The sequence below is a fragment of the Ischnura elegans genome, chromosome 11 (assembly GCF_921293095.1).
Source record: "Ischnura elegans chromosome 11, ioIscEleg1.1, whole genome shotgun sequence".
NCBI lineage: Eukaryota > Metazoa > Arthropoda > Insecta > Odonata > Coenagrionidae > Ischnura > Ischnura elegans.
In genome coordinates this window covers 44,195,321-44,216,475 of record NC_060256.1, presented here as the reverse complement: position 1 = coordinate 44,216,475, position 21,155 = coordinate 44,195,321, and the positions used below count along the sequence as shown (strand labels likewise).

The window sequence follows — 21,155 nt, the reverse complement described above, 5'->3', positions numbered from 1 at the left end:
ACGGGTGTCGAGAAATCTCGAAGGGGCGAGACTTATCAAGTCTCTTCAAAACTCTTGATACAGGCGAGACTCTCGCCATGCCCAGAGTATTGTCCCGCCAATGCCGAGAAATGAAATTATCGTCTCGACCGTCGAGACTCTCGGGTGGTCGAGAGTCTCGCACAGCCCTAGTCACAACCCCTGTGATCCCCCTAAATCCGCCCCTGCGCTCAGGTGCCATGATTCCCCCCATAAAAATCATAGATCAACTTAATAAATATGTAGCTACATATTTGTTATTATTATACTTAAGATAATGAGAGAACATTATGAGAAAGTGTAATTTTTAAATTTAGTGAATTACTTATATACATATTCCTAAATGGCCTTGATAAAGTATGGGTATTTGCATCTAATGCTACCTAATTCAATCCTTGCCAATTGCAACATAGACCCTTGAGGCATTTATAGGTAAGATCCCATCTCTTTATGTATTCTAGATTTGTGCCATAGAATTTGCTGGTTTAAAAAAAACCATAACAGCAAGAATGATTAAATAACCATAGGTTTAACCAGTAAAATAACTGAATTGATTACTTTAAAGGTACCAGAGGCTGTACAGAAGCTAATAGATGGAGTGGAAGCTGCCCTCACTCATGCCATTTGTGAAGAAGAAAATATTCCTTTGGACCAGGTTACCAATTTGGATGAGGTTGTTGCGGAGGTGAAGGAAAGACTTCAGGATTTAAGGGACACTCCAAACCGACTTGAGAATCCAATAATTTATCATCTTGATGTAGGTATGAATCAAAAAAGAATGTCCCAATCTCAGATCAAAACATCAATGTAGTTTCTGTCAGAAGAGAAGGGAACATAGTAAGCATAGGGTTTTACTAATCCTTGTGTTCACAAATTGGTCTTCAAAGCGTTTTGCCTTAAATTGGCAGGTTTCCAATACCATAGCCATCTCTAGTGAGCCCTGTCCCAGGCTTCTTATCCTTTTATCTTTTGTCACTCTCTTAGCGTCTCTCATATATCCTTTTTAGCTTTCTTCTCCCTCTTATCTTTTCTTTCTCATCTTTCCACCCGATGACTTTATCTAAAATCGTCTTCCCTCTATAATATATGCCCAATCCAATCTCCTTTCCTCCTCTGAATCACATTCATAAGTGCTCTCTCCTCCCCAACTCTTTCCATCGCCTCCTAATTTTTCTTTCTATCAACCTTTTCCTGCCATTTTTACTCCTACATCTTAAAAGTGTTTATGCTATGTATCTGTAGCATCATCAGACAGGGGCGAATCCAGGATTTTTTCTGGGGGTCTGGCAGGTAAACGATCTTCTCATATTTGAGATTAAAAACAACATACAACAATTACTGTACAAAATATTCCCTTTATTTTAACATGAAAGTTATAAATATGAAATTAAACGATTGAGGCTCCGTAATATACTAAAGAAACCAGCGTAATAATAACCATATAAAAAAATTTTGTCTATTTTTTTTAAGCATCTGGGGGGGCACGTGCCCCTGTTCCCCCCTCCTTAATCCGCCTATGATCAGATACTACCTGGAAAGAGACCAGCATTCAGTGTCCCTTCCTGTCTCCCCATGCCTGGGTGTCAAGGAAGCAAAACAACTTTCAAGGCCCCAGAATGTTCTTAAGGCTTTTATGAAGGCCAAACTGCAAACATGAAAAAGTCACAATCATCAGCTTGTATGCTGTTTATATTTGTAGAATAAAGAAGGTGGCGGCACTTGTGCATTTTTCAATTCCTGTGCCTTCTACCACATTTTTCTGTCTTCTTCCTAACATTCTCACTTCAAACCCTGACAACATAACATTGCGCAATGTATCAATCAACTTCTGAACATCCAAAGATAGAAGACAAGAGAAAGGCAGATGAGATTATAGGTTTTTGTAAAGCATCTCTCTCCAAGCCTAAAGGTTCATGTTTCATTTTATTTATTTTTTTCTTTCCATCCACATATTTCCTGCCATTATTTTATGTACATTCTAATCACAATTTTATGTACAATCTAATTTCATAACATGCCACAGATCATTATCTAGTGCTGTATTGAGAAGACCAGTTCCTTTAATTTGACTCTTGCATCTAAATTGCCCTATAATCTTCAAACCTGCTAGTATTCAATTTCAGATTGCACTCATAAGGGTTTAGTAACCTGGCAAATCTAGAATTTTTAGGTACTTATTTGATGGAGTCATTATTTTAATCAATCGAATGAAATTTCTAGGTGCTATGTATCCAAATATCATCCTCACCAATCGTCTGCAGCCGTCAGCAATGGTTGACGAGACCACATGTGCTGCATGTGATTTCAATCGTCCTGGTGCAACGTGCCAAAGAAGCATGACATGGCTGTGGAGGGGCGATTTCAGTGAGTTTTATTACTTTTGTGTCTTTTTTCAACGTGTTACGAGTAAGCCCTATTTATTAATTGTATTTGCATAATTTAGTCATTATGAGAGGTGGCCTTAACCCTTTCCCTACCAATGACGAAAATATGTGGCAGGATATTTCTTGACCTGGGAGACGAAAGCAGCAAATTTTCGTCGGAGATTTTTCTACGCAAGCGATCGAATGCCGAAAATATGCATTTCCCTGCTCTCCTCCTTTTATGACGGTCACAGGCCCGCGAAGTCTTACAAGGGGAGACCACGAAACTTGCTCCGCCTTTTTCAATGCCGTATTTTTTATAGCCTTTGGAATGGTGAACACATCCCTGAACTAGTAGTGGTTCCGTTGAATGGGCCTTAGTTTGGCTGTAATTAATTAATTTTCATGCGGTACTTTTCACAAGCCGCGTATAGTTCCATGATATCACACCACCTACTAGGCGGGTTGGGTGGGGTAGTGGTGAGCGTGAACGGCTACCACCCGGGGGACCAGGGTTCGAGGCTTCGTGATGGTTTTATATTTTGCTGTCTTCATTGTGATCATACGGTGTCAACTTTTTCATTAGTTTTAATTGCGACAAGCATAGACATGAGACTATTTTTTTATCATCATAATGGCGTTTAGGTATTTAAGCTGTGTCATTTCAAACACGGAGATACGACGACCACACTAGCAAGGGTTGGTGTGCGCCAAAGTGTTAATTTTTTATTACTTATACTAATCAACTTCCACATTAAAAATGAAAACCACTCTTGCGAGAGCACATTCCATTAAAGGCTCGCGGCGATCATCAACATGCGTACAGACATAATTAATAAGAATACAAAACGATTATAAAATGCCATATTTCTCGAACACTCGTAAAGCAATGTGTCTCACTCACACTTTGTGATTTAACCTCTGCCTTTGACTGCGTCAATCATGCTACCCTCCTGCAAAAACTCCAATACTACGGCTTTCATAACAGTGAGCTGAAATTCATGACCTCTTACCTCACTGATCGAAAGCAGATGGTACAAGTAAATTGTAACCAATCTGATTTTCTTCCAGTGAAACATGGAGTTCCTCAGGGGTCCGTCCTTGGTCCTCTCTTGTTCCTTATTCTAATCAATGACCTACCTTACAATCTTTCTATGGACTGCATGATATATGCAGATGACACCACTCTGATGCAGAAATGCAATACTCCTAGCCAAGTCAGACTTCTTACAAAAAAGGCAATAGAAGAATCTCAACTCTGGTTTACAGCCAATAATCTCTTTCTGAACAATGGTAAGACACAACATCTTACATGCTGTCTTAAAAGTACTGAGCTAAACAATGATCCTGTCAGGCTTCTAGGCTTCAATATTGACGCTAAATTGACATGGAATTCACATGTTTTCCTAGTCAGCAAAAAACTCTCTAGGGTTTTGTACTTATTGAGGAAACTTAAAACCTGTATCAATGTAAAGTACATGAGATTAGCCTATTTTGCTTTTTTTTCATAGTATTCTTGCCTATGGTGTTCGACTCTGGGGACATGCAAAAGAAACCAAAGAAATTCTAAAACTGCAAAAAAAAGCAGTGAGGATTCTGAGTGGTGCTGGGCCCCGTGACCACTGCAGGCCAATTTTTAAAAACTTTCATATCCTCACCATCTACAGCCTCTTTGTGTTTCGCAGCATTATCCACATTAAAGATAACTTAGATACCTACCCCATTCGATCCACCATCCACTCTCATGACACTAGGGCTAAAAATAGCCTAAATACTAATTACTGTAGGCTGTTTAAGACCAACAACCAGTCTGACAATTTGGGAGTAAAATTATTTAATAAATTACCCAGCAAAGCCAGATCAGTGAGCATCACTAGACTGAAAAATGTGCTGGAAAAGTGGCTGTGCAATTATCCACTGTACTCAATTCATGAGTATTTTGAGCTGGACTTTTCTTCTCTTTTATTTTAAATGTAAATTTAAATGTAATCTTTGTAATGTATGTGTTTCTAATGTTTTAATCCAATGTACATGTTTTGTATGTTTCGTTGTATTGAATGTTTTCATAAATGTGTTGTATACAGCATCCGCGAGGGCCAATCCTCGCCGTGGATGAATAAAGATAAAGATAAAATTCACTTTACTCCAAAGGGAGTTTACTTACACAGTACCTATGTGCTAAAAGAACCATTCCGAAATATAATTTCCATTAACAAATAGGATGAAATAAAAGTTGATGACCATGGACCGGGCGTATAAAATACATCTATCTTCGAAAACCATTATGATGATAAAAAAATAGTCTCATGTCTATGCTTGTCGCAATTAAAACTAATGAAAAAGTTGACGCCGTATGATCACAATGAAGACAACAAAATATAAAACCATCACGAAGCCTCGAACCCTGGTCCCCCGGGTGGTAGCCGTTAACGCTCACCACTACCCCACCCGACCCGCCTAGTAGGTGGTGTGATATCATGGAACTATACGCGGCTTGTGAAAAGTACCGCATGAAAATTAATTAATTACAGCCAAACTAAGGCCCATTCAACGGAACCACTACTAGTTCAGGGATGTGTTCACCATTCCGAAGGCCATAAAAAATACGGCATTGAAAAAGGCGGAGCAAGTTTCGTGGTCTCCCCTTGTTAGTTTTGGGACCCAACAAAGCGGGACTTAGGTTGAACCCTTGAAATCCGGGAGCAGGTACTCTGACCCCTTGTCTTATATTACCTCTCTTTTTGGTACAAGGGACCGTGGTCATTCAACTGTTCATTCAGTTAGATTTCGAAATAAATATTCGTTCCTTTCTCAAAAAATATAAACTAAGAATTGAATTCTTTGTCTTTTGAGCAGTGTTTACAATTTTTAAACAAAATTCTACGATAAATATTAACTTATATCTCGATTTCAGTATAAGCATCAGCATGGAAATTGTTGCTGGATTAAATGGGTTAATTCATGGTAGAGCTTCTTTCAAAATTCTCAGAATAAAATGAGGAATTCAATTCGAAGTCTGCAATTTATGTGCAAGCTACAATTATCCATATAGCTAATTCATATAGACGAAGAATTATTGACCACAAACCAATGCCGCTGGTAGGGTTATAAACCCTGAAAGGAGGGAGCTCCACCGACTGGAAAGGGTTAATATACTATTTACTTCACCACTCATCCAATCACTCACAGCTTCTTTCTCCTTAGAGACTTGGTCAATACAAGAGATGGAATGGTTCATGGCGTTTTGAACATTGTATTTGGATTATTAAGGAGAGTGTGTGTGTTATGTTTTCAAATGTTGTTACTAGAGCTTAGCAAAAGAAATCTAATATTGGTGTATATTAGCATAATTTGAGTTATAAAACTTATGTAGCCCAGTAGAAGGCTAAGTGAAGGAGGGGAATCATCAGCTGGAATTGGGTTAATCATCCAAAATACTACATTCATAAATTTATTATTACATGTTACAATTTATTTAATTTTCCCTTATGAAACACACAGGAAAAGGCAAAAAGAATAATGAAGTACTAATTGGCATTATCTTAACTTTGCCTATTCTGAGCAGGCATACTCTTTACTTGCTGTGCATTTAATTCTATCAACTCTCTTGTGATTGTTACTGAAATAACCTTTGCTGTAACTGTCTTAATTATAATATCTTCGGGTGTACCTGTCCTCGTCATACTCTCAGTGCTTGAGTGTGTCACCGACATTCTTGTGCCGAGTGCACATTGCATTAAATTTAATGTATTAAATTTGTATTGCTTCGTTTAAACATTTTACTGGCTGTAAGAATAGAAGTTATGCTTGTTTGTATTTGTTTTTCTTACAAAATAAATTCATACTTCAACAACAGTGCCTGCTACCCGAAGTGAGTACCAGAGAATTCAGCAGCAGCTAGAAATGGAAAGATTTCCACCAGAGGTTCCTGGAGGTCCTCCAAGAGCATTTCATCAGCTTCCAAAGCAAGAGCGGGCTGAACTTGAACGCAAGCGTCTTTCAGAATACTGTCGAAAAGCATACCGGAAAACTAAGGTCACCCGAACCGAAGAGCGGTCAACCACAGTCTGTCAGCGTGAGAACAGTTTCTATGTAGACACTGTGCGAGCCTTCAGAGATCGTCGGTATGAGTACAAAGGGCTGAATAAGGTGATTGCGTATAAATTCAGGAGAACTAAGTGTGATGGATTGGAATTTTTCCATATTGAAAGAAAAACTTGCAATTTTCCACAATTATAAACTTTTATTCCTGTCCTAGGTTTCGATATTTCTATATTTATTTCGATATTTCTATAGTTATATACTTGAAGATGATGTAGCAACATCAAAACCTAGGCCAGGAATAAAAGTTTGTAAGTTTGTGAAAAATTGCAAGTGTTTCTTTAAATATGATTGCGCATTAACTTGAAACTTTGACTCATTGCAGGATTATATGACTACCTAATATTTATGGTTTGAGCAGTAGAGGAGCCCATTTATAACGTAGCCTATGATAATGTACCTTTTGGTAATTGAACTTCTTAATGTGTAGGCATGATCTAGAAGAACCTTGTAGTTAGATGGGATCAGACTGGTTTTAGATTCATAGCATTTAGCAAAAAGAGGGGGATATATTCAGATAAATATGGTATTTTGATTTTATTTATTTAAGTTCTGACCATCAGTATCATTGTATTTTCATTTTTCTCATAATAAAGGTAGCCAAAAAGCAAGTGGCTGAAGCATTAGCAAAAGGAGATGCAGCTGAAATCAAATCTGCCAAGAATCGTGAAGTTCTTTATGACTCTCTCCAGCTGGCTCACAAGTGCATCTTGAATTCCTTCTATGGATACGTGATGAGAAAAGGGTATGTTTTGATTTTGCTCTTATTTTAAGTTTTAATTCATTGTTGGCTGTGGAAATCTAGTGCAGGGGTTATAATGGGTAGTATCATAATTTTCAATAACATAATTTTAAGTTTTGGAATATTAATTGATATATTAAAAAATTATAATAAAGGAAAAGAAATGAATTATTGAGATTGTTTTATCATCTTATTACAATCTTTCATTTATCTGTAAGTAGCTACATAAATAGGCTCCAAATTGCTATGTTTGGCTGTGCATTTCAATGATAGTTGAGGGAGTATGTTAAACAAAATGTTGGTGTTAAAGTAAAAATCAGTGGCTGATATCATAGGACATAGGTACTAAATTAATTAATCAATCATATATATTAGTGAGGTACGAGGATGCTGGATTGTGGTAATTCTTCTCCTATCAAGACTGATGAAATGGCTTGCTGCTTTCGCTTTGATCTTGTGAATGTAAAAGATGATCATGATCTCCTTTGGAAAAATGTCTAGTAAGTGTGTAAATGTAATCATCAATCAAGTACTATTTGAGAGCACACATTTTTATGGGACCTTTTCTTAGTGGTAGAGTTGTGATTGATTTTTCCTTCGATTTCATTAGAATTGCTGTTTATCAAAGTGGAGAATGTGAGTAAAATGAAGTTGAGATTTTGAAGCTTTGATTTTATGCCCTGGTTTTTAGCTTATATTTTTGGAACTGATCATATTCTACCATGAAGGGCATGTCTATCTAAAATCAGTGCCTACTCATATTTTATACCATTCAGCTATAAAAATGATCAAGTGAATATGACATGCTTGCATTTCACTTTGCACATGCTTGCTATTCTTTTAGGTATATTAAGCTTCAAATATTTCATTTTCATGTACTAAATATTTAAAAAAAAATTAGTGGGGAAAATAGCGCTATAATATGAAAACCATGCATTATAAACGTGGATTATCAAAAGTTGACTGTTGGTAATGTATTTTCTAAAAAGATTGACTGATTAGAAATTTATGTGTTCGTATTTTGCTAATTTAGGGCTAGATGGCATAGTATGGAAATGGCGGGCATAGTGTGCTGCACTGGATCCTCTATAATTCTATAACTCTATAATAAAGGTATATTAAGCTTCAAATATTTCATTTTCATGTACTAAATATTAAAAAAAAAATTAGTGGGGAAAATAGCGCTATAATATGAAAACCATGCATTATAAACGTGGATTATCAAAAGTTGACTGTTGGTAATGTATTTTCTAAAAAGATTGACTGATTAGAAATTTATGTGTTCGTATTTTGCTAATTTAGGGCTAGATGGCATAGTATGGAAATGGCGGGCATAGTGTGCTGCACTGGATCCTCTATAATTCGTCGTGCACGAGAAATTATTGAGCAAGTTGGTCGCCCGTTGGAGCTGGACACGGATGGTATTTGGTGTGTCCTGCCTGCATCTTTTCCTGAGAATTTTGTGATCACATCTACGCATCCTAAGAAACCAAAGGTTACCATTTCATACCCAAATGCTGTGCTTAATTCAATGGTCAAGGTGAGTGTACTTTTTGCTATGGAGTCATAGTTTCTGAGTAAATATTTTTGGTGTACATAAGCTGCATATAGTCAATGCAACGGGTTACTCCTTGTGATTCAAATCTTCAATAGTTTGTGTAGAGTAATGTGACATTCTTTCAATTTTGAACATACATATTACAGCCGATTTTGTGGAAAACTGCCAGCTGCTGTGTTTCCTTGTAATTTGAATCATTATAATTTTTTATTGGCATCTAGCCTTTTTATTGGACCTCCCTATTTCAAAGCACTGCAGGAACAAGTGACTTTGTACACAGTCATGCGCAGGAGTGCAAAGTTAAATACACCAATGGATGAAGTTCGCCATGAAAAAATATTTGACTTAGCCAAGATTCGAATCTGGATCTCCCGATTGCTGGTCAGGTGTGTTAGCCAGTTACACCACCAAGCCATTTTCTCAAGGCGTGGCACATGTGGCCAGGATCGTGCTTACTAAGCTACTGTCGGGGTGAAAACCCTTTATTTTGTCGCTGGTCAGCGATGACGAATTTCAAAGCACTGCAGGAACAAATGACTTTGTACGCAGTCACGCGCACGGGTGCAAAGTTAAATACAGTGTTAAATACAGTTAAATAAAGTGACGTCAACATTTTGTTAGGTAAAACCCATCCAGAAGTTCGCTCTGACAAAATGGTTTAGTGGTGGGACTGGCTAACACACCTGACCGGCAATCGGGAGATCTGGGTTCGAATCTCAGCTAAGTCCTTCCTTCACCGTCTACTGCATGGAGACATTGACTCTGTTCATCTGGTAGAAATGATCCCTTTCCGTGTCCCCATTTTAAACACTAGGCAAACATTCATGTTTTCACTCCCTCATTCTAATAGAAATTACGCCTTCCACTCACCCTTAACCAGAACTATGCGGAGCATTAACTACAAATGTAGTAACATTGACCTTTTTAATTTAAATCCAAAGAATTTAAGGAGGGAGCTGCCTTTGTTTGTGCAATGACTTGGATGATTTGTTCTTGTGTATGGTGATAGTGTCTGTTTCCACTGTTTGAGAGATGTGTGACTGTTCAATCTGTTATTCTTGACTGCTGTGTTTGTTTTTTCTATTGTTGGTTTTTGCAGCAAGTTTGTGCGATTGTTCCTGTATTTTTGGGAGCTTTGAAATGTTTCAATCTTGTGTTAATTGTGCATTTTTTGTAATTGGGTGGTTTTCCCGTCAATAAACTATTATTATTATTATTATTATTATTATTATTATTAAGTCAAATATTTTTTCATGGCAAACTTCATCCATTGGTGTATTCTCGCTATTTCACCTTACAAGTGGTGTACAGATTAAAGTCAAATTTATGTCCTAATCTCTGCATACTTGGTTATTTCCATTAGGGCTGAGCAAGTAGTAATTTTTGTAATCGAGTCGAGTTTTAACTACTCACGAGTTTCGAGTTGTATGAACTGTGGTTATTTCTGGAAGTAGTTATGAAATTTAATCAGCTTAATATTTATTTCCTATTTACCCTCCCAGGATTTTTATACAAATGATCAGTATCAAGAATTGGTTGATCCTGAGAACCTAGTGTACACAACACGTAGTGAAAATTCCATTTTCTTTGAAGTGGATGGACCATATTTAGCTATGGTTCTCCCTGCATCAAAAGAAGAGGGAAAGAGACTGAAGAAAAGATATGCTGTGTTCAATTTTGATGGTTCATTGGCTGAATTGAAAGGGTGAGTTCTTTAACTTGCTGAAGGGAGTTCTTTTCAATCACCATTTCCTTTTTATTTCAATCCAGGCTCATTTGTACAACTTATTTTAGAACATGCTCTAGCAATTAAGTGTTGTGTACCTGAGGGTAAATCTATTAATTTTTACAACATGCTAGTCTTCAGATGTGTTCCAAAATTTGTCTACTGTGACTATTTATTTACAAACAATATTTGGTGCTACAGACTGCTGGAGTGGCATTACATTTGATGCAATGTCATTTTTAGACTTTTAGAAGTGTATTTAATTAATTTTATTTTTGTCTGTTTTTAATTAATAACTTAGTTTCATTAAATATCCTATTTAATGTCATGTTAGATGCACCCTCATTGCAGTATATCACACGCAAGTAAAAAAGTCCACATGAAAGTTAAGTTAGTTCATTATAGTTCTTATGCTTCAGGAAAGCCAAATCGGTGGCATAATCATGGTCTATAACTCCTAATTTAAATTGAATTGTGTAACTTAATATCTTGTCTCCTGTTGACATATTTATTTGGATAGTTTTTTTAAACAAACAGTTCTACTGAGCAAGAAAAACACACCCTCTTCCTTACAAGCACCTGTGATCCAATATGATCAAGTTCGATATTTTGCTCCTAACTCTTTGATATTCCAGAAGCGAGCAAAACAATGATAGTCTATAATATAATAAATGAATGATAAATAAAGTCTCATAATAGCAATGAGATTTACAGTAACAACTACTACATTATTCAATAGAATTATTTTTTTATGTATTAATAAATATAATGGAGTGATTATTGAGCATAGCCCTTGAAGGTCAAACCTTCACGTATAAGATGCAGATGATTTTTGAACGATTATTTTTGGAAAAAGGTCCATCTTATTTGCTCTCAAATACGGTATATGCTGAATGATATTTTTTTCTTGAGTATACAAGCACTGGCTAGAAGAATTCCTTTAAGTTGAACATTTGTAGGTGGCTGGCAACTACTGTATTTATCTGATAATAGTCCCCCCTTTTTTTCCAAAAATGCCCATGGTAGAAGTAAATGGGGAACTATATTCAAACACATATTTTTTAATTTGTCCTAAAACTGAAGCCTCAAAATTAGGGGGGGGGGACTATATTCAGAAGGGGACTATATTTGGAGAAATACGGTTTGTCTTAGCATGTTATGAAAAACATCTTTAAATATTTAAGATATCATATCTATAAGATAACATAATAAAATTATTTGTTAAATGGAAATATTTTTATTTTTGGACAGCTTTGAAGTGAAGCGAAGAGGTGAGCTGCAACTCATAAAAATTTTCCAGTCATCTGTGTTTGAATCATTCTTGAAGGGAGATACGCTAGAACAATGCTATGAATCAGTCGCTAAAGTTGCAGATTATTGGCTTGATGTTCTCTACAGTAAGGTGAGTATTACTTTGAGCTACATTTTTGTTTCAATTTTGAGGGCACCATTTATATATTTTTTCTTCTTGAAATTGCACAGGCAAGCACTATGCCGGATTCAGAATTGTTCGAGCTTATTTCTGAAAACCGGTCCATGTCCAAAAAACTAGAAGATTATGGAGCTCAGAAATCTACTTCAATCAGTACAGCGAAAAGGCTTGCAGAGTTTCTTGGTGATCAAATGGTGAAAGATGCTGGATTGGCATGCAAATTCATCATTTCTAGAAAGCCTGATGGAGCTCCTGTCACAGAAAGGTTTGTTTCCCTAATTGTTGTGCTGTACCATAGTTAAATACATAGTTAATGCTTTTAAAGCTATTTTACTCTATGAAATGAAGTATAATTTTATGGTCTCCGTGTTTAATTAATGCACTTATATAAAGAGAACAAAATGGTTTTCGTAATGTTTCATTGAATTTCTTGTAAATTAAGATTGATTTGAAAATTATATCACAGTGTTCATCATTGTTTTCTGTATCGTTTAGTATTATTTTCATGCTCCATTTGTGTTAGATATGTAATTCTTGTAAATAAAGAATCCTATTGCAGTAAAGTTCTGCAACAAAAATATTGGGCTGGTTAGTCATTGTGATATAATATTTATTGTCACTTTCATTCATGTGAAGATTATTTCATTTTCAGAGCTATTCCTTTAGCCATATTTCAATCAGAACCCAGTGTAAAGCGCCACTATTTGAGGAAATGGCTCAAAGACTCAACTATTGATGATGTCGATATCCGTGATGTTCTTGACTGGGACTATTATATTGAGCGTCTTGGTGGTACGGTGCAGAAAATCATTACTATTCCAGCTGCCATGCAAGGGGTAAGACAGAGCTAATTAATTTTTCTTTTCTAATTATAGTAAAGCCATGATTACTGTATTTCTCCGATTATAGTCCCCTCTGAATATAGTCCCCCCCCCTTAATTTTGAGGCTTTAGTTTAGGGAAAAATTTTTGAAAATGCATTAGAATATAATCTCCCCTTTACTTTTACTGTGGGCATTTTTGGAAAAAAAAAGGGGGGACTATATTCAGATAAATACGGTATTTGTGTTTCAATTTACCATTCCTTGGGTCCACTTATCACTCTCCTAGCCAGTTTTGCCCATCTTCATATTTAACCTTTGATAAACTTAAAGATATGAACAAAACTCATGTTTTGGTCTAGTTTGATCTCCCTTCCTTCATGGTATTTGGTCCATGCTGGCCCTGTAAAGCTTTTACACTGGTTATAAGCTCATGTAATGGCTACACAAGAGTGTTATTTAGTTTTGTATTATTTTGCTTCTGTTCAACTTAGAATCATGATATATCAGCATCAATATTCCTAGCATTTTTTTGCATATTAATTGAAACAGTTATTTGTTGATATAATTGTTGGTATGCATTGCATGAACTAAAGATTTGACCAGTTTCTATTGTAAGTATGTAATTGAATATTTAAAGATGTATGTAATTGTATTTTAGCCAATCCATGGATTCAATGTCAAATCATTTTCTTTGATTAGTGATTCAACCATTCACCCATCAAAAAATGAAGGACTATAATGAGAATATTATTGATCATTTTATCTAGTACATATTTTTTTCAATGACTATGATTAAAACTAATCATTTTCCTATGCATTTCCAGGAATATATTTTTGTCCATATTTTGTTCAAACTTATGTAATATTTTAAAACACACAGGCATATTATGAATTTCATACATATCCTTTTAAAAGTCATCATTGTAGCATTTATTTTACTTCTGGTTTGCAGCTTCCCAATCCAGTCCCTCGCATTAGGCATCCTGATTGGCTCCATAAGAAAATGGTTGAGAAGAATGACACTTTGAAGCAGAGAAGAATCAATGAGCTCTTCACCAAGGCTCCTGCAAAACCTGTGGACCGTAGTGAAGAAATCATGGATGGAACAGAGGCATGTTTTAAACAATACATTAGGATAGAATTGGATGCTGTAACAGTAATTTTGTCTTTAGTACTTTTCGTTTGTGTGGTAAATAGGCCAATGAATGCCAGAAGATTCCATTCTATCTCATTCGAGATAACAATTTCTCATTTATAGTGCGAGCGTTAAAAACGCGATCGTGACATATGAATATTTTTTTCTGGCTACTGAATATTCAGAGAAGAAATACGTAGGTGTGAAAAGATTAGCTGATTGGAGAACTGAGTGGAGAGCTGCGTCAAACCAATCCTAGGATTGTTGACCAGTGATGATGACTGAATATTCAACATTAGAATTACCATTTATTGTGTGACCATATAAATGAAGATGAAAAAAAAATCTTTCTATCAAAATCACAATTTATTGCAGAAAATCATAATCAATTCTTTAACAACATTCCAAATAAAATTTCAAATTTTTTAAAATTAAAAATAAGATTATGGCATACGTTATTTAATCTTTTCTCGTATGTAAAATTTGTAATATATTTTTTACAATGACGTAAAACAATTGTTTTTCTTGATAAATGTAATTCGAGATAAAATTGAATTTTTTTTTCAGAATTGAAACAATGAATTCAAGATTTTTTCAATAATTCTCGCGTAATATTTCTTTTAAAAGCTATCCATAAATATATAGATATTTTCTTCCTGCTGGAAAATATAAATGTAAATTCCACCAATACATGATTTCTTCCTAATTTCATTTTTTATTTATTCATATTATTCAAGATTTAGTGTATCCATAAAATGCCGTACATGACATGATTATTTAATTTATTCTCACATGAAATTACTTTATCGATAGTCATTATAGAATAATATATTTTTTGATTTATCACCTTCCACATAAAATTTCAATTTTTTTTGTAGGCAATAAAAAACACATTCATGTGATTAATGATTAATCTTTAATTCTTCACCAGGTATCATGTCTTTGTTAAAGACCCTGCAAAATAAATTTTTTTCTTTATTCACTTTATGCATAAAAAATCTTTCCAGTGTAAAAGAAGAATAGAATAGAATAATTCATTTGCCAAAGGATCAGAAAACAATGAGTAGGTACATCGATTCAGATATATGGCACGTCAATATAAAATGGTTGAACCATCACCAGTAATATCGTAATGTCTGCAATGGGTTATATATATCAAAAATTTAAAATATACATGAAATAATAGTAAAATAGTAAAATCAAATACAATGGGAATGATCGTTAATTCAGAAGACTTAAACATTTACAAGTTCTCATCACATAGAAATTTTTTAAAGCCATAGTTAATGAAATCGTTCACCCAGATCTGAAAATTGCAATTTGTTTAAACAGTATGTGGAATTGAAGGGAAAAATGCCTTGAGATGAGAAAAAATTCCCAATTCAGCCATTCTCTTTTAATTTTAAAATACGGAAACCAAAAGTTACTGTCCACTTTTCATGTATTTTTATGTCTTTAGAATTCTGGTTCATTAACTTGCGGTGGGTGATCCTGTCATTGAGGAAAGGAATTGATCATGATAGTCTAAGCAACAACAAACCACATAAGGTATCGATACCTCCACGGCACAAATGCTCAACAATCGCCCACCGAATTAAATCCATTCATTAGTACATTAGGAGTACTAAATGAGTGGATTTGATTCGGTGGGTGATTGTTGAGTGTTTGTGCAGTGGAGATATTGGTATGTGCACAGTGCCTAGGAGTTTATGAGAAGTGGTGATGGCTAGTACATAGCCAGCTACCTTGTTGATGTGGTACCCTTGGTGAAAGGTGTATTTAGGCTTAGATTTGGCAACAATGCTTGATTTTATGTTGTTATCACAATAGCGGTCTGAGAGCTATTGAATTTCTGAAGCGGTAGGCCTCACCTGCTTTCTTTTGATTGGCTAAGGAAAAATTACATGTCAAGAAACTTTCCCTCCGCTCAACCCAATTGCTTTAGCCACACCTGCTTAGCTGCAAAGGCAAAGTGAACAGAGTGTAATCTTTTTCAGGTTATGTGATTGGTTGCGAAAATTACAGTATTACTTTTGATGTTCAGGTTGATGGTTCGAATGATGGTAGTGGTGCAGTGGCAGACATTGAAGATATTGGGAGGAGTGGTAAGGATGTACCTCTATCCAAGCTGGCTGGTGGTCCTATTCCAGTTTGCAATAAAAGGAAGAGGGTTCAGTCGGATGGGGAGGGTGACTCTAGTGCTGGAGCTAGTCGGTGGAACAATGCTGGTGGGAAGGACAAGACGGTGCGAAGCTGGAGAGATGTCTTGGGACCACCACCATCAATGGGGACAACAAGGGTGAGTCTAACAATCATATGTGTATATGCACAGTAGAACCATGATACGATGGCGAGTCAATAAGTTGCTAAACTGAATTTAGGCAAAAATAATCAAAGTAACTTTGTGACTTTTATCTCACTTTGCTGCGTATTCACCCTGTATGTTCAGGCATTTATCCTATCAGGGGCAGAGCTAGGAATTAAGGCTAGATTTTAGGCACATCTAATACTGGGGTTTACGGTATACCGGCCAGGGTAAGCGGGAGGTGTGGGGGCCCTCCCCCAGAAAAGTTTTAAGATAAATGGTTCAAAATGGTAAGTTTTACGGCTTTCTGAGGGTTATTTTATTAATCCTTACCCTCTTTTATAAGTAATATTAATAAAATTAAGTACAATGGATAAAACTTAGAAGTTTCTCTGAGCTCTGGGGATGGGGGGGGGGGGGGTTTATCTCCCAAAACCCCCCCCCTTGCTGTGCCATTGTATCTCATCTCTTTACAAGTCCTGGAAATCCACCAGCAAAGAATTCCTTAGGTTGCTGTCGCAGCCAACGTGTAGCCTCGTAGATTACGGCATATCCGTGTCAAAATGATGGCCACCCAAATGATTTTTAGGGACCCAAACAATTGAAAATCAGGTGCCAAGCAGGAAACAGGGGCTAAGTTGGGACTATATGCTGGATGGATCTGATGGCGAAAGATGTGTGCATAATTTCAAACGGTATAAGACACACACACGTGTGCGACTTATTTATTGACTCATCCTCGTATAATGAATTTCAAGGGGCCCAAAAAGTAGTCAATTCTATACTATGAAATTTGTTATTGGTAAGCAAAATTTTTTTTGTTCCAAAATTGTTTTATTAGTACCCCCTCTCAGAAATATTTGCCTTAGAAATTTATCCTCCTTGGAAAATTTACCCTCCACGGTAATCTTACCCTCCGGACCTAGCTGTAAGACTTCAACCTTGGAATGAACTTATTGTAAAAACCTCACTGAGACCTAAAAACCAGGCTACTTTCTTCTCTGTACATACTTCAGACTGGGAATTGCTCAATAGGTATGTTTCTCTCTGGATCCTCTTGAATTCTTCTATTTGAGATGAGGTGTTCAAAGAATGTGAGAGACCGCACCCCAAGTTCAACCTTGTCTTCGCAAACTGTCAGGTCAGCAGCTGGTAGCCCCGAGAGAATGACCTCAACATGCCATAAATGGTTGTCTGCAGATGGCGAATGGATACATAAGTCATCAATATAGGTGTAGACACTAGAATATTTTAAATCACCTTACACCTTATTGATGAGATGAGTGAACACTTGAGGTGAATTTTTGAAATCAAATGGCAAGCGATTATACTAGGAAATTCCAAATGGAGTAATGAAGGTTGGAAATATCAATAACAGAAGCAGGTGAGATGTAGTGGAATGACATCCAATTAGTGACATGCAGGAACTTCGATGCCTGTATGAAGCTTTGATGCACGGGGAATTATTATGCGTCAGCTAAATACCTGATAGCATGCTTGACTAAAGGCGTAGGATTTGTGTGTTCAACTTATGACAGTCAACCACCAGTCTTTCAATTCCATCCTTATTGGGCACAAGAAAGGCAGGAGAACTCCAGTTTGATTTAGAAACTTCAATTACTCCCTTATCCAATAATGATTGGATATTTTTTGTCATAAGAGTGGCTTTTGAATGAGATGGACAATATGGGTGGCACCGAATAGGTGTAGAATCAAATATCATTAGTCAGGAAAGGTGTAACACATAACTCGTGTGAAATTTAATCGAGATATCGTGACAATAAACATTTTAACTTAACTTTTGATAAACTATTTGAGGATTGCAACACATTTTTAGGGTTAGTTGATTTTTTTTCCTACAGGTGAATCTAAAGCGTGCACCAGTTGAAAAGCTTCAAATTTGTCGAATTGTCTCTTGAAACCTTTCCACTGTTGTAACTCATTTGAATATGTATATAATACCAGTAAATCACTTAAATAAGCACGTACACTGAGAAACAAACAAAACCATTCCAAATGAACAATTAGTGGGTAAATCCGTGGAAGATATAAGCATTGATTTTGGGATTTTATGAGAGTTACAAATTATTGGATTTTCAAATTTGTTTATGAAACGGGCTCTAGATTGGTTGCCAGAAAGAATGTGGGATGTATTACTAATATCAGCTGTTGATAAGATTGGCTCTTGTTAATTATGTTCTTGTTTTAATTTTTTTCAGGAAGAAATTATAGAGTGGATCAAGTTCATGAAAAAGAAGTGGGTTTTGCAAAGAGAATTAAGAAGTACCGCCCGGAGTGCCCAGTTGGTTCCTGCGAATCGAGTTGGGATGGCTGTTGCTAGCGGACCTGGCAACAAAAGAAGCTCTTTACTTGGAGCGGGAACTATTGGTGGATTTTTGAGGAAAGCGCAGGAGACATTGTTAAATACTCCATGGCAAATTATTCAGGTTTGGATTCAAATTTCCCAAGTCTTAGTAGTGTAGCCACCATGAATGACATTTGTTATTTATGTTCTTTTCTTCAGTTATTTTCCTAAAGAAATTACTTTGATGCTAAAAATTTTATTTCCTAACATTAGGATTCATTTAATAGAATATTTTCTTTGATTATTTTTTTCCGACAGGTTTTAGAGACTGGTCAACCTGGAGTTTTTCGCCTGTGGGCTCTGGTCGGTCAAGAACTGCATCAGATTCGCATGGTAATTCCACGTATATTCTTTGTTAACCAACGTTCGCCTAGAGAAGAAGACCCTACTGGGAAGCTTTGGAGAAAGTGCACAAGGATTCTTCCTCGTTCTAGACCTGTATTCAACTTGTATGAGTACTCAGTTTCAGAAGGACTGTTTCAGGAACATAGCCAGTGAGTTACCAGCTTTATTACTTCATTTTATTAATTTTATTAAAGTAAAGAATTACATTGAAATTGTACTTCTTTGTGACATTAGAACTTATGGAATGAATATCTATTTGTACACGTTAGGGATGTGTTGGTATTGCTCTTTGGTTTTGGTTGCCAATTCTTCATCTTAGACCCAGAGTTGGAACCGAAGACAAAAATAATTGGTACCAAATTTACCTACTTAGGTATGTAATAATGATTTTGAAAGTATATGTGGATCTCAATACTTTTTACACACTTTAAATAAAGTGGTGTTATGAATGATATGACTTGTGACATAATTTGATGTGTTATTACAGGCAATTTTCTTGATACATTTTGAAAAACCATTTCCAGCTTTTGAAAATCAAGCTATGATAATGAACATTTGATTCAACAGCCAGTTCTGAGAACTGATACCAAGAAATGAACTTTAATCTCAAAAGATATCTTGAGGTACATTTACTTTTATCGTAATAAAAAATTGTCAAGTCACATGCAGAGCTTCAGAAATTTTTAATGAAAGTGATTATACACGTATTCAAGACAATGCCATCTTATGATATAAAAAAGTTACAATTGTGATTCTGCAATGTTTGGCATTATGGGTGGCTCCGCAAGGGGGGGGGCACCCGTGTGACCCCTGTGACCCCCATCTGCTGTATCCGCCACTGATCTTAACGGACAAAAATATGGAACCAACTCATCCTTGAGTATATTAATATTTTCTATTCTGTTACATTGTGTAATCCACATCAGCAGGATTCTTATACCTTTTCACTTCTGAGATTTTGAATTTTTACATGCTCAATTTTGTGCTGTTATGTATCATGACAACTACATATCTACTGTGTACACCCTTTGCTAACTCACTTCAGACCTTTTTAACAGTTGCATGCTTGACAATTCTTCATCACTTGTAATTATCCTTGTGGATGGAGAATTTTTCAAGTTCTATCCTGTTAAGCATTATTATCATATATGTTTACCTTTGCATCAAAAAATTTTTTAATTAGATGTTAACAGTAAGAATCTTAAGAACAGGGAATACTTGTTTAAGTCTGGAATCATTTCACTTAGATTTATTAAAATATTCTCGTAGGAATGCTCCTTTTGGTTCTACTTTTGTGTTGACCATTTATGTCTGTATCAGGAAGGATCTGGGATATATTCTATATCATTCTGTATTGTTTTGTATTACATGGTTTCTGCTACACACATTCCTTGTTTCCGATTATAATTTCATGAATTGATTGTTTGAGGCGTAACTTGGTGAAAGCGATTCATAATTAAATTAAAAAAGAAGAACTTTGTGCTTTCACATTAATATTTATTCACGACCATGGTTTCAACGTTAGACGTCATCATCAGGTGAACTCTACAGAGGTCCATCACATCCTTCCTCCCCCTAACTTCTTTCATACCATATGACCAAGTTTTTTCCCCCTCCCTCTTCTCTGTCGACCAATCCGTCCAACCTAATTACCTTCCTCCCTACCCCTCCTAGACAGGTATAAAAGGATGTGATGGACCTCTGTAGAGTTCACCTGATGATGACGTCTAACGTTGAAACCATGGTCATGAATAAATATTAATGTGAAAGCACAAAGTTCTTCTTTTTTAATTTAATTTCATGAATGTTATCAATAAAACTTATTCCTTAAAGATACTGTAAATCCAAAAATTTTAAATTCTTCAGTATATGATTCAATAACCTAAATGCATACAGTGGAACCTCTTTAAAGCGAGTAGGGGCTATTGCGAGACCCTCGCTATTACGAGAGTTAGCCGAGGCACCGTCAATTGACACCCTATAATAAGCATGTTAAAAAAATTCGTTTTTACGATTCCCTTCAGGAGCTGCCACTCGCCATTGCGAGGGTTTCTATTGACGGAGAACCTTCACCAAGAGTCCCCAATCCTTGTAATTTCTTGCGATCTGTTAGAAATGAAGTTAACATGGAGTGTACAGTCTCAAATTCATGTAGTAAACTGTCGTTTGATAAATAAGTGGTTCATTTTGGTGAAAATATTGCGGAATTATAATTCGCAAATGCTTGATCTTCTTTTGTTCC

General features: G+C 35.9%; 1 protein-coding gene across 1 annotated transcript in view; it reads left to right on the top strand.

The window, feature by feature from the left end:
- Positions 1–21,155, top strand: part of LOC124167833 (DNA polymerase epsilon catalytic subunit 1) — a 58,986-nt gene that overhangs the window by 8,283 nt on the left and 29,548 nt on the right. The window contains exons 9-21 of the mRNA XM_046545870.1: positions 584–779; positions 2,239–2,382; positions 6,238–6,530; positions 7,079–7,227; positions 8,527–8,764; positions 10,285–10,487; positions 11,760–11,910; positions 11,991–12,205; positions 12,593–12,776; positions 13,716–13,874; positions 15,943–16,197; positions 18,423–18,650; positions 18,827–19,062. Coding sequence (XP_046401826.1) covers positions 584–779; positions 2,239–2,382; positions 6,238–6,530; positions 7,079–7,227; positions 8,527–8,764; positions 10,285–10,487; positions 11,760–11,910; positions 11,991–12,205; positions 12,593–12,776; positions 13,716–13,874; positions 15,943–16,197; positions 18,423–18,650; positions 18,827–19,062 — 2,651 coding nt within the window. The remainder of the gene's footprint in view (positions 1–583; positions 780–2,238; positions 2,383–6,237; positions 6,531–7,078; positions 7,228–8,526; positions 8,765–10,284; positions 10,488–11,759; positions 11,911–11,990; positions 12,206–12,592; positions 12,777–13,715; positions 13,875–15,942; positions 16,198–18,422; positions 18,651–18,826; positions 19,063–21,155) is intronic.